Source organism: Austrofundulus limnaeus, unplaced genomic scaffold (assembly GCF_001266775.1).
Source record: "Austrofundulus limnaeus strain Quisiro unplaced genomic scaffold, Austrofundulus_limnaeus-1.0 Scaffold43, whole genome shotgun sequence".
Classification (NCBI taxonomy): Eukaryota; Metazoa; Chordata; class Actinopteri; order Cyprinodontiformes; family Rivulidae; genus Austrofundulus; species Austrofundulus limnaeus.
The window spans coordinates 49,424-62,004 of record NW_013952445.1 but is presented as its reverse complement, the minus strand read 5'-3'; the positions used below and the strand labels follow the sequence as shown (position 1 = coordinate 62,004).

The 12,581-nt window shown below is 41.5% G+C and overlaps 2 protein-coding genes across 3 annotated transcripts in view; one reads left to right on the top strand and one right to left on the bottom strand.

Annotated features, from left to right (window-relative positions):
- nrap (nebulin-related anchoring protein) overlaps nucleotides 1-5,867 on the top strand; it is a gene marked incomplete in the record, with an annotated part of 27,192 nt that extends 21,325 nt beyond the window's left edge. Inside the window, 6 exon segments of the mRNA XM_014007567.1 lie at nucleotides 1,086-1,184; nucleotides 1,288-1,392; nucleotides 1,506-1,613; nucleotides 2,906-3,217; nucleotides 4,660-4,815; nucleotides 4,902-5,867. Of these exon segments, the coding sequence (XP_013863021.1) occupies nucleotides 1,086-1,184; nucleotides 1,288-1,392; nucleotides 1,506-1,613; nucleotides 2,906-3,217; nucleotides 4,660-4,815; nucleotides 4,902-5,186 (1,065 nt within the window).
- A 67-nt stretch (nucleotides 5,868-5,934) lies between these two features.
- dnmbp (dynamin binding protein) overlaps nucleotides 5,935-12,581 on the bottom strand; it is a 45,052-nt gene continuing 38,405 nt past the window's right edge. For both annotated transcript variants that reach the window (XM_014007568.1, XM_014007569.1), the window contains 10 exons: nucleotides 11,980-11,997; nucleotides 11,062-11,261; nucleotides 10,830-10,960; nucleotides 10,637-10,741; nucleotides 9,748-9,876; nucleotides 8,354-8,686; nucleotides 8,040-8,228; nucleotides 7,761-7,959; nucleotides 7,036-7,679; nucleotides 5,935-6,893 (listed from right to left, as the gene is read on the bottom strand). In XM_014007568.1, the coding sequence (XP_013863022.1) occupies nucleotides 6,705-6,893; nucleotides 7,036-7,679; nucleotides 7,761-7,959; nucleotides 8,040-8,228; nucleotides 8,354-8,686; nucleotides 9,748-9,876; nucleotides 10,637-10,741; nucleotides 10,830-10,960; nucleotides 11,062-11,261; nucleotides 11,980-11,997 (2,137 nt within the window). In that variant the 3' untranslated portion in view covers nucleotides 5,935-6,704. The remainder of the gene's footprint in view (nucleotides 6,894-7,035; nucleotides 7,680-7,760; nucleotides 7,960-8,039; nucleotides 8,229-8,353; nucleotides 8,687-9,747; nucleotides 9,877-10,636; nucleotides 10,742-10,829; nucleotides 10,961-11,061; nucleotides 11,262-11,979; nucleotides 11,998-12,581) is intronic.

Below are 12,581 nucleotides of genomic sequence, written 5' to 3'. Positions count from 1 at the left end.
ACTGTAAAATCAGTAAAAACTGAGTATTTTCTTGTTTTGAACTCTGCAGTGTAAAAAGTATTAGAATAGTAAATAGTAAAATATATAGTGTCAGAAATTGCAGGTGTTTTGTAAGTTTGGGGAAAAAAACTTTTTAACACATCTGGGGTTGGGTTTATAAAGCTTGCCTACGCCACTTTTCACGCAAAGGTTCTGATTTCTAAAAGCCAAACTTGGTGTGAAACTGTGCGGTCCCTCACGTCAGCTCTGACCCATGTGTACGCTCATTTTGGAAACAGGAAACTGGCGACACAGATGGTGAAGTGAGGAGTTAAACCAACACTGCATCAGGATCACTGTCAGATTATTCATTTCACTTCATAATCAAACTTGGATTTCAGATCAACTTTATCATCCGCTTTCTTAATAATATTATTTATGCTTCTGCTGATGAGCCATGAGGACCTTTCAAATGAAAAAGACCTAAACCGACTTAGAAAAGTGGTGAACTTATTTCTAACTGAAAAAAATGGAGCAATGGTTGCGTTATTTAATTGTTTTTAACGTCCTACAGGCTTTGAGAAAAAATTAATTGGAAGCTGAGTTTTTGAAACATCTGTATACCTGATGAGGGAAATTCTGTGTAAATTACAGACAATCTGCTCATGTGAGCAACCGTCATCACCTGTCCTCCATGACGGAGCGCGTGCCTGAGCCAGCCAAACGGTTTTGTTGACAGTAATCAGCTGACTCATTTAAATTCACCTTAACATTCATGAGGCACTTTGCTTCGACCATTTTTGCTGAGTGTGGGCGTGTAGAAAGAAGAACAGGAGGCTGGAGCTTGTGCAAAAACTCTGAGGTGCAGTTGTGATTTATGAAGGAAAATTGCTTGAAGGTGCACGTGCAGTTTTATAAATCAGATATTGTTTTACGCGTGCCATTTTTGCCTTTTGGCCAAATCACGTACATTTTTAGAATAAATTCTACACTTTACAAACGAGGCCCCAGATTATGTTGATTGTCTTTAAAAGTCACTTTATGCTTTCTTTAAGCTCAAATCTCAGGTTTCTGATTTTAAGAATATTTGATGTYTCGTCCTGCAGAAGAAGTACCGTCAGCTGCCGGACAGACTCAAGTTTACCTCCGTGACTGACTCTCCTGATATTGTCCACGCCAAGACGAGCTATCAGCAGTGCAGTGAGGTACGTTGATGAATCAGTTCAAAGCCTGACTGATCCTTTGTTGCAAAGGTTGTTACGAGTGGTACTGATGCCCTGTTCATGTCCTCCATGCTGCCCACTACAGAGGCTGTACAAATCTGGAAAGAATGACGACATGCATAAATACACCTTACACCCAGATGACCCGGACTTTGTAAGAGCCAAGCTCAACGCCCAGCAGATTAGTGATGTAAGGCACACGTTCATTCTATATCACAAAGGCAAATATGAGCTCATAATTATTTAGACTTTATGTCAAGAGCTGCTGACATCTCTGCATGATGTTTTTGTCTTTTAATTAAGAAAGTTTACAAGGCGTCCGGGGAGCAGGTGAAGACTTCAGGCTATGACCTGAGACTGGATGCTATTCCCTTCCAAACTGCCAAGGCCTCCAGAGAAATTGCCAGTGATGTAAGTTAATGTTAATGTCTTAAAATGTGATAAAATGAACATTTGTGACACCCAGGAGCATCCCCTCCCCAAGAAATGTTTTAAAAATCTACTCMAAACTATGCATTTTCCAACCATTTGAAAAGAATTCTTCTAAAATCATAGGAACCATATACAACAAAAAATTAGTATATTATGAAGGGAGAACACTGAAAACTAGTCTTTAACCTGAACTTTATCTGAAAATCATACTTATTTAATCATTACCCTTATTTTTTTTTACACTTTAGGCCTCATGAGTTAGTTTTGACTGCATCATTAGATACTTTTATCAATCAATAGGAAGTTGCGGGGTCCTAAAACTCATCGAGTTACGCTTCCTTACAAAATCTGCTCTCTACCTTACACTATGAAGTAAAGGGAAAGTGACAGATTTATGATCATATTTCAGTTGCAAACTCATATTCTGGCTACATTATACAGAATTTGTAGGCACTTTTTTTGTAAAAAAAAAATGCTGCATAAAAAAAACCAAAATTATTTAGGGGGGCTTGAAAATGTTTTAGGGGGGCTTCAGCCCCTCTATAATAGGCCTAGTGGTGCCACTGATGACACCTAATTTCAAACTAAGAAGTCCTGCTAAATTTGACTTCTTAGTTTTTTTTATGAATATTTTAATAGTGCATCATCAAGGCATCAGTGTCCACATGGGATTTTGGCTGAATGAGTAGGAAAACCYGTCCCTCTTTGGAAAATTATAACTCCAGTATACCTAACAGTAGAAAGATGGTTGAAAGTTTTCAGCAATCAGTCTATTTGATTTTTTTTTTAAGATTTTACCTTGAGATGTTGATAGCATCACATTTTTTGAGCGGTCTAAATGTTCCAGAATTTGCACATCGTATTTCTACACTTCCATATATGATCAATATGTAGCCATTTTTGTCTTCTGTCACCTAGTGTTTTTTGCCACTATAAGACACTGTTTTATCTCAAATCCTCCCATCATGTCGACACCCAACTCTCATAGACTCCCATTGTATCGGAACCCAGAATTTTGTCTTAAAAATGAAAGTGAAGAGTTGTTAATTTGCTATATCTTCTACATAAAACACTGTAGGCACACAAAAGTGTACCAGTTTAACCAACAGATATTTTGCTTCTTAATGTTCGAGGATATTTAAATATAAAACTAGTTCTTAAAAAGCAGTTGTTTGTTAATGAATTTCCTCTGACCATTTACGGTTTTACTCTATCACTGAAATAATACTTTTCAGTTTGATGTTAGCTAAGATGTCAGTGTTGTCCAATAGTTTCGCTACAAGGAGTCTCATCTGAAGGACAAGGGCCACCAGGTAGGCCTGCGCTGTGTGGAGGATGACCCAAAGATGGTGCACTCCCTGGCAGCCAGCAAACTCCAGAGCAACCTGGAGTACACGCGTCAGTCTAAGGAGGAGCGAGCTCACTACAAAATCAGCGCGGACCAGCCCGAGTTCCTGCACGCCAAGAAGAGCCAGGCTCAGGCCAGCGACCTCGCCTACAGGCACAAGCTCCACGACTACACCTGTGACCCTGAGCAGCTCAACGTCAAGCATGCGAAGCAGGCCTACAAGCTGCAGAGTGATGTAAGCCAAGATTGGAAAGTGCTTATTCAGACTTAAAACTGCAACATTTACTGGTCAACTAGAGCAGGGGTTCTCAAGGCATTTGGGTCTGGGGACCCCTTAAGGGCCAAAAAAATTCCAGGGACCTCCTCATAAACCCCATGCTGTTTTAAAAGATAATTTATCATTTCAACCCCTAAATTCCATGGAAATATTTATTTTTATTACGTTTATTATGTTTGTTTTATTAGTTCATTGTTCTCCATGCATTTTTAAAAATAAAAACCAAATTAACAATTTAGTAAAAAATTTTGAGGACCCCAAGATACCTCTCGCAGACCCCTGGGGATCCAGGGACCCCAGTTTGAGAACCTCTGAACTATAGGATTGACCAGTAAAGTTGTTAAAGCTAAAAAATCTGAACACAGGCTAAAAGCAAAACACCAGCAAAGCAAGACACGAACAAAAAGCTAAAAACACATTATTAAAAAGCTAAACATAGTAAAAAGATAGTTTAAAGCCAAAAGTAGCAAAAGTGTAGCCAAAAGTAACAAAAAGTAACTTAAAGTAGCAAAAGTGTTGCTAAAAGTAACAAAAAGTAACTTAAAGTAGCAAAAGTGTAGCTAAAAGTAACAAAAAGTTACTTAAAGTAGCAAAAGTGTAGCTAAAAGTAACAAAAAGTTACTTAAAGTAGCAAAAGTGAAGCTAAAAGTAACAAAAAGTTACTTAAAGTAGCAAAAGTTTAGTTAAAAGTAACAAAAAGTTACTTGCAAAAGTATAGCTAAAAGTAACAAAAAGTAACAACGTAGCAAAAGTGAAGCTAAAAGTAACAAAAAGTTACTTAAAGTAGCAAAGGTTTAGTTAAAAGTAACAAAAAGTTACTTGCAAAAGTATAGCTAAAAGTAACAAAAAGTAACTTAAAGTAGCAAAAGTGTTGCTAAAAGTAACAAAAAAATTTAGCTAAATATAGAAAATGTCAGCTGAAAGCACTAAAAAGCTAGTTAAAACAGCAAAAGGTTAGCTTAAAGTAGCAAAAGRCTGGCTAAACCCTGAAAACAGCTAAAAGGTAAAAATGAAAAAAGCGAGCTGAATGCTAAAAGTAGTGGAATGATAGCTAAAAATAGCAGAACAGTAGTTAGCAACTGAAAGTAGCAAAGCGATGGCTAATAATAGCAACAAAAGTAGAGCAAGCACACTGAAACAGATTAAAAAAAACGTTTTTCATTCATTGTGGAGATCTTGTATTTCTATGTGGAAAAGTTGTAAATTCAGTCAAATACTTTGAGAAGTATTTAAGTTACAAAAGCAAAAAGTCATTTCTTGAATGTGCCAAACGTTTTAAAACATGAACAGCTATAAAAAAAAAAAGTGTGCAGCAGTATGTAGACTGCAGAAACTGGACAGAAAAAGGAAAACGTTGTGAATGCTGGAAGCATTGTATTGAGCGTTTCCTCTGGGTGCAGGTGAACTACAAGTCGGACCTGAACTGGATCAAAGGGGTAGGATGGACCCCTCCCGGCTCCCACAAGGCCGAGCTGGCTCGACGAGCTGCAGAGCTGGGCTTCGCTGAGGGAGCTACCACTGAGGAGGCGATTGCCAAGTATCAGCACATGATGATGGTGAGGGGCCATGAAGGACGGATCCTTGATACGATAATAGAATAAACAGTTCATGTTTAAACCYGCCCCATGTCTCCTTCTTTCAGCTGCATCACCAGCAGCAGATGGAGCAGCAGCAGCAGCAGCAGACTTCAGAGCAGGTGGAGACCAGCGAGGAGGTTCAACAAGGCGTCAACATGGACGCCATGGAGGTCCTTCACGTCAAGAGGAAGAAGACCACCCAGACGGTCCAGAAAAAATCCTCCACCRTCACGACTTCGTTCAGATCCATGGAGAAGAAATCCAGCTCCTCCTCATCGTCCTCCACAGCAGCTATCCAGAACACAGTGAAAACAAATCTGTCCAGTAAAGCTGCGATAGAGAACGCATAAAGCAAAGGTTTTTTTTGTAAGATTAGTGCTCAAAGGCTGCACTTGGAAAAAAGCATGTTTTTTTTTTGATAAAATGATTATTGTGAGATATGTGGGATTTTGCAATATTGAACTGCTGTAGCTGCTATGAAGGAGATTAAGCARGTTGAACATGGATAGGACTTGTGAGGTAAAAGAATAGATAACGTACGTGCAACAAAAAGGGATTTTTTGGTAATTCTCTCAAAACTGTTGATCATTTTAAAGTTTATTTTTAAAAAAGGACCATTGTCAAATCCAAAGGCAAAGAAAACAATTGAGGTCGTTGGACAAAAGAACGCCAAAACAGAAGGAAATGCTGATATGAACGTTTTCATTAGATTTTGTTTTGGGTACTGTCAGGGAAGAGGGACAGCTGGACCAGGGTTTGTTATGTGGCCAGCAGTTCAGAATGTTTTAAACTGTTTTATCTTTTATAAAACGCAGGTGAACGATGCACAAAAAWGTCCCTGCAGCCATGTAACCTGAGAAACTGGAGCTAGGCTCTACTTGGAACAGGCCTACTGAAATCATGAACATACTTTAGTCTGACGGGTTCAGCTTTGTGAGTTTGTAATGATGCCACTTTAACTCAAAGCTGGGCTGGGAGTAAAACACTTATGTATTATTACTGTTTCAATAAAGCTTTGTCAGTCAAATCCATCCAGTGACTCATGAGATATTTTATCAGACATAAGAAGACATGTGCAAAAACAAATTTCCACACTACTATTATTATTTTTTTTATTTAAACAGTGATCACTTTCCACCGGGCACAAGATCATCTCAATAATGCAGCATTACATTGCCCTAAATATACATGGGAAATATGTGGAGCGGAGTTTTAATCAACCCCGATGCTTCTCACAATACTTCCCTTATCCTTAAAGGAAGTTTTTTCTCCCCTAACGACGTGCTCAAAAAGTAATCAGGCTGCTGAGTCCAAAGGGAGAGTTTGTAAACCATACGTTCCATTTAACCGTGTCTGATTTCAATGCACACAACACTCCAAACTGTCCACGATGGCCCCACCGGCACGCCAAACCTGCCGCAGCCACAACAAGTGCCTCAAACGCTGACCGATGAACAGAAATTCATCTCATGTTTCGTAATCGTGGCGTCACAGTGTTCAGGTCAGGCTAATGCTGATTTACAAAAGAGCCAATCTGAACTCCAGGCGTTCACGTTTCCATTGCAATGTCCCCAATTCGCCAAACTGTAAGACGGCTTCAACGCGCAACTCGCTGTTCTCAGCCTCAGGGAACGTGGCAATTCACAGGTTTTAAACCAGAAACAGGAAGGCAAGTTTAAAAAAAAAGATTAAAATTATATATAAATACAAGCAGGAGCAAAGTCTGCAGCACTAGTCAGTCACTATCAAAAGAGTTCATAAATAAGTTACAGCATATCAAGATCTGTGGGGTTTTGATCTCTTGGTGCTCGTGGAGTTTTTCTTTTTCTTTTTGTTCGTTGAAGTTTCGCCCTCCTCGCAGCGTTTGTTCATGTGTACTCAGATTTGCGGATGTAGCTGGAGGGCACGTATCCCCGCCTGCCTCCGTCCGCCTCCCCCAGCCACCACTCGCTGTTGCCGTTCAAGTCCTGGAACTCGAGGACCCGCAGCCGCTCGTTGGCGGAGATGCTCATCTCGTTGGAACAACGGGCCTCGAAAGAGTACAGGGCATAATAAATCTAGGAGGAAACAAAAAAGAAGTTWATTGATTTAGCACAGACGTGTCGGCGTTTTATTTGTAGCAGTTTTGGACAAACATTGAAAACAGCACAAWGCTCAGAGACGGCTTCGACTCGTTTGCTGTGTTTTGAAAAGCCTCACCTGATGGCAGTTCAGGTCGCCTTCTGGTTCCGGCTCGCTGCGCTCCTCCAGCGTGKGCGCAGGCTTCCTGTAGCTGCCGGCGTCTCCATTCCTCCACTGAGGGGAGCTGTAGCCCTTGTCTGCGTGTCCGTGCTGCCTCGAACGGCTGTTTTTCTGTGACGAAGACGAGTCCGTCTCGGAGAAGTCCGACATCTCGCGGAGTTTCCTGTCRTGCCTGGAATCGTACGAGTCTCTGTGACCGCCCGAGTGCCGGGGGGGCGTCTCGGCGTCTCTGTGACCGGGGGGGTTTCTGCGCATTTGTTCTGAATGGTCTGTGCGGTTGGACTGGTTTCGGGGCGAGGCGCTCGTGCTCTGGTGGGTGTGCTCGGCGTCGGGGGCGTCTCTGTGGTGACTCTTGCGAGACGAGGTGGACTCAAGCCACGGCTGYGGCGACGACTGGCTTTGGGGTTGCGATGTAGAGAAGCTGACGGTGGCCGCCTCCTGGTTAAAGGTCAAGGTGCTGTTGCTGTTCTGGCGGGAGAAAACGGGGGAGGAGCCGCCATAACCAGATTCGTTGGACGACTGGCTCTCGATAGAGGCGTCCGAGTGACTCCTGCGTGGGTTGTACGGTTTCAGGAAGGAGCTGTAGACGAAACCCTTGTTCACTGCAAAAGGAGAATAAATATAAACAGATTAGCAAATTTAACACTTCGCTACGTTTTCTTTTAGATCTAATAATAAAATACCTCCGTTATCAATCAGCCAGCGGTTGTGGCTACCCAACGGGTCCTGCTGCTTTATTACACCGACGAGATCTCCCTCTTGGATAGAAACATCCATATCCTGAGCAGCATTAAAGTTCCTCTCAGCTTGGTAAAGCTTCTCAGGTCCATAATTAACCATAAGTTCAGCACGATGCTCATCTGTCTGCGCATTAATGATGGGCTGAAAAGAWTATTTTAAAAAATGTGATTAGGTAAGTTTTAAAACTGTCTTCCTTTTTTTGTTGAAAAAAATAAACTTACAGGTCCCTGCAGCTGCTTCTTGGAGGTCGGCTTCTCCAGCGTTTTCCTGTCAACCTGTTTTCTTGCAGTTGTGGCCGGAGGCAGGTTCTCTGGGCAGAAGCTGAAGCTCTGAAGCAGTCGAAGAACTTGGCTGTACTCCTCCTGAAACTGGGTGATCAGGTTTCCTTCTGTGCAGACTTTGTTGGAAAACTGCAGAAAACAAAAGAAGGCTTGGTTATCATCAGTGTGGAGACAATAATTATTAACAAGCTTAGTGTGCAAAACACCCAAATAAATAAATTAAATTTAAAAACTAAAAAAGGCAAGATCCCAACCTGCAGGAGRGGCCCGAGCTCTCCGAGCGTGGTCTTCATGAAGTCCTTCTGCACCTGAGCGAAGGCCTTCACGCAGTCCTGGAACAGACCCTCGGCCACGCTGTTGAACGTCTTCAGCTCGTCCAGCAGCTGGGCGTTCAGCGCCTCGTAGTTGTTGCGCGTCACCTGGAGCTCGTCCTTGACCCGGCGGTCCTTCAGGCGATCGGCGCGCTCCTTGCAGTTGTCGTAGTCGAGCAGCTTGTCGAAGCGCTTCTGGATGAGCTTGTGGGGGCCGGCGAACATGACGAGGAGCTGGGAGAGCGGCTGGATGACCAGCTCCTCTGTGTGCTCCTTCTGCTCAGGAGAAGGGACAGATGTGTCGTCAGATCTTATTCTGGTTAGTCCAAGGGTCAGACTTACCTGGACCTTTAACTCTTAAAAATCTTTTATTTCCTTAAATCTTTTAAAGGAGACCAATTATGGGTCTTAGAAATTTTTATGGTATGTCTGTGGGCTATCCAGACCATGTTCATTCGATTTAATGCACAAAATAATTCTCAGATAATAAAATTTCCCATTTTCTATTTCTGCCTGCTCTGACTTCCGTTCAGAAGAGCTGTTTATGTTAATGAGCTCTGTTGGTAACGCCCTCCAAAAATCTGTTGACATTAACTCCGCCCTCCAAAGCCAGCTTTTACGTTAGCATGGCTAATAATAGCAGAAGCTCCGTTGTACAACCATATGAGACCCAGAGGCAGAGTCGCAGCTTCTTTTTATTTTTTCTCCTCCTCCTCTGCTCTGCGCTCACTCTGCATGCTGTTACCAGAGCAGGGAGCAGCAGCGGTCAAAATACCTCAGAAACTTGAACAAATAGGCTTTAACAAGGCTTTAATAAGCTACACAATAGAGGTACATGAGAAAACATGTTCATAACAAATGAAAATAAATAAATAATTAAATTGTGTCYGTGCCAGTCTCAAATCCGGGTCTACCRCTCTCTGGTCCAACACTCTACCCATTGCCCTTTTGGAGGCTTGTTGTTAAATGAGCTGCACATTGCACAACAACAACTGTGACGGCTTTTTATATTGAGGAGGTGGAGTCTCACCCGGGGGTTGCTAGGTAAGGGGCTGAACGCAGGTTCAGGTGGGTTGTCGTACGGCTTGTGACATCACAAAATGACGTAAGTATAAAACTTGTCGTTAAAATACATTAAAAATACATTTACTTRCAGTAAATATGCCCCTGGGTGCATTTTTTTGGTCCTAGGACTGTTTTTTTAAGAAGTACATACCCAAAGTTGAGTAAAAAAACCTTTAAAAAGTGAATTTTACATAATAGGTCCCCTTTAAGACACATTATTTTGCCCTGGAGCTTTACCACCTATGTGATGCAAGAGAGAGGATAAGACTTACAAACTGAGTGAAGTGTTTGTCGCTGATGCTGCGGTGAGCTCTCTGGAAGCGCTCGGGATCCAGGACGCTACGTTCTGTGTAGATGTCGCCCAAACTGATGGCAGACAAGACATTCACAGACGCCGATTCCTAAAAAGAGATTCGGTCGAGGAAATAAAGTAAATTTTAGTTAGTTAGTTAATTCATTTCTTTAAAAACAACAATATAAATTCAACAAACAACAAAATGACAAATAAATTAAATGAAAGGTAGCAGAAGAAGAAAAAAAATCTTATATCTGCCCATTTTTCTCAAATAAAGAAATTCAACCAAAAATAATCTTTAGTTTACAAAAAAAAAAGGTTTAACTCGGTGAACTACAATTCATACATTTACATTTTTCTCCAGCAAATTAACCTTCATCATTCTCTTAAATATACTCATTGATCTGACATTTTTAATGTCATCTTCCAGATTATTCCATAATCTTATACCTGGACTCCGTTCCTTTTAACTGGTTCTAAATTTGGGTTTAACAAACATATCTATCCCCCTGAGATTGTAACAACTCTCTTTTTTTAACAAAGTGTAATTGAATGTTTGAAGGTAATGTGCTTTTATGAGCCCATACATGACTGATAAAATACCATAATCAACCAAATCATAGAATTTCAATAACTTCAACTGATGGACCAATGATAGTAATGCTTTCTGGTGATAATTCTAACAGCTCTTTTCTGTAAAACAAAAATTGGGTTTGTAATTGTTTTGCATGATTTTCCCCAAACATCAATACAGTAGATCAAGTGTGGAACAATTATTGCATTATATAATATAAACAGAMCTTTTTATCAAATGTGGTAAATGTATAAAAAGGCATGAAGTTACTGAAGTGACAATTATCACTTACCCTGATATGTTGCTGGTACAAGGAAATGTTTCTGATGAAAGACTTGATGAGTCTCTCCTGCAGCCTGAACTTTTTCTCCGCATCGTCAAATTCCTCACTTTTAACCTGCGGGGTGGGCGGGGCACGTTTCAGACATTTGATGCTCTTCCGCTCGTTTCAGACAAAACGAACTCTGTGCAGAGCAGAAACAAACCTGAAGCGAAATCCCCGTCAGRTGCTTGATGTGGCTGCTGACCCGGTTCGATTTTTTGATGATGGAGTGCATGCTCAGCTTGGAGATCTTGTCGATGAACGAGTCTTCGTCCCCCTTCCTGTACTTCACGACTGGGAACGGAAGAGGGCAAAGTTGAGGGGAAACTAAACTGAAATAATCGGACTCAAATTTAGGAGAAATATTCCTGAGACAGCTTTTTTTTTTTTTTTACCGAGATCCTTCCTGCGCTTGTACTCGTTGATGTTCACGTTGATGTCCTTGAYGGCCTGCACAGCTTTGGTCAGCTGGGGCCGGTCGTGGTGGCTCTCTGGCGTGGCCCCCAGCAGCTCTGTCAGCAGCAGTGGGTAACGCATCACCCGCTGCACCGGCTTAATCAGGAAGGAGCCCAGGTTGATGTAATTGGCTTTGCCCCTGGAAGACAAACGCAGACGCAAAACTATATATTTCTGTTGGCTTCTTTGGCTGCGGGAATTAAAGTCATCATGATAGTCGCAGACAAGAAGAAATATTTTTGTCTCAGTCATGGAGACGTGACTGAGAAAAATATGATCAGTGCTTTGTTTGGAAGATCTTAAAGAGTATGAAAAGGCAGATAAAATTGATTTGCTTRGGTGTAATGAAACCCACATGACAAACAGGTTTTGCAACTATTATTGTGGTGGAATCTAATGATTCAATATGTATTAGGGCCACTTAAGGAAGAGATTAGGAAATATACTTGTCTTTCAAACTTAATCCAGAGGAAGTAAATTCCCCTGAGAAATTGAGTAAATAGTTTGCTGATTTAGTTGGAGCTGCTGGTTAAAAACAAAGTTCCCGTTACAGTCATGTAGGTGGCACTGTTCCTCAAAAATCAACCATCTGTTTTCTGACCCATCCAGATTGGGAAGAAAAGGGTTCATGGAGATTAAACAGAGCACTTCTCTGAACAACACAACGGTAAACAACACACATGCAGAAAGCAAGCAAAGCCACATGAATGAACCCATGTTCAACCAGCAGAGAAGTTTCTGAAGCCCACTCTGATCCGGAGCAGGTAAACACACACACAGGTCGTTTTCACAGGGGTTTAGTGAGCGACAGGCATGCAGGCAGGAATATTATGCTGGAACTCATTATGGAGACTTACCATTTGCGGTATATGGCCCTGTTGGAAGGAGGGGGAAGAAATAGAAAAGATGACAGAAGACAAGTTTTACACTGCAAGTGTGACGAGTTTTTCCAACAACTTTTTGATTTATCTCAGTCTAACACCAGAGTCTGCTTCTGTGCAGAACTACAAAATTTGTTGAACCGGTTTCTGAAACGTTGCAGCACTTGCACCACATCCACGATGCAGACAAAGGTTTGTACTGAAGCAGGTGGCAACTTTAAACCCATAAAATAATAATAAAACAATTGTAACATGTTTCTTTTTCAAAACCCTGCCGATAAACAATTAGCAGTGAACAGAGACTCAGCTGCTCGTTGTCTTGTTTTATGTGTACGGAGCCACAGCGTCTTTGTTCTGCAGCTTCCCGTCTAGCAAAAGACGTGTTTATCTTCAAACAGGCTATACAGCGGGTAAAATAAGTATTGAACACGTCACCATTTTTCTCAGTAAATATATTACTAGAGCTGCTAATGACATGAAATTTTCACCAGATGTTGGTGATCAGATGGTTCTTGTGTGACACCTGGCCATCATTTGGGACTGAACCAGCTGATATTAATTTGCACTGACAAGGGGCA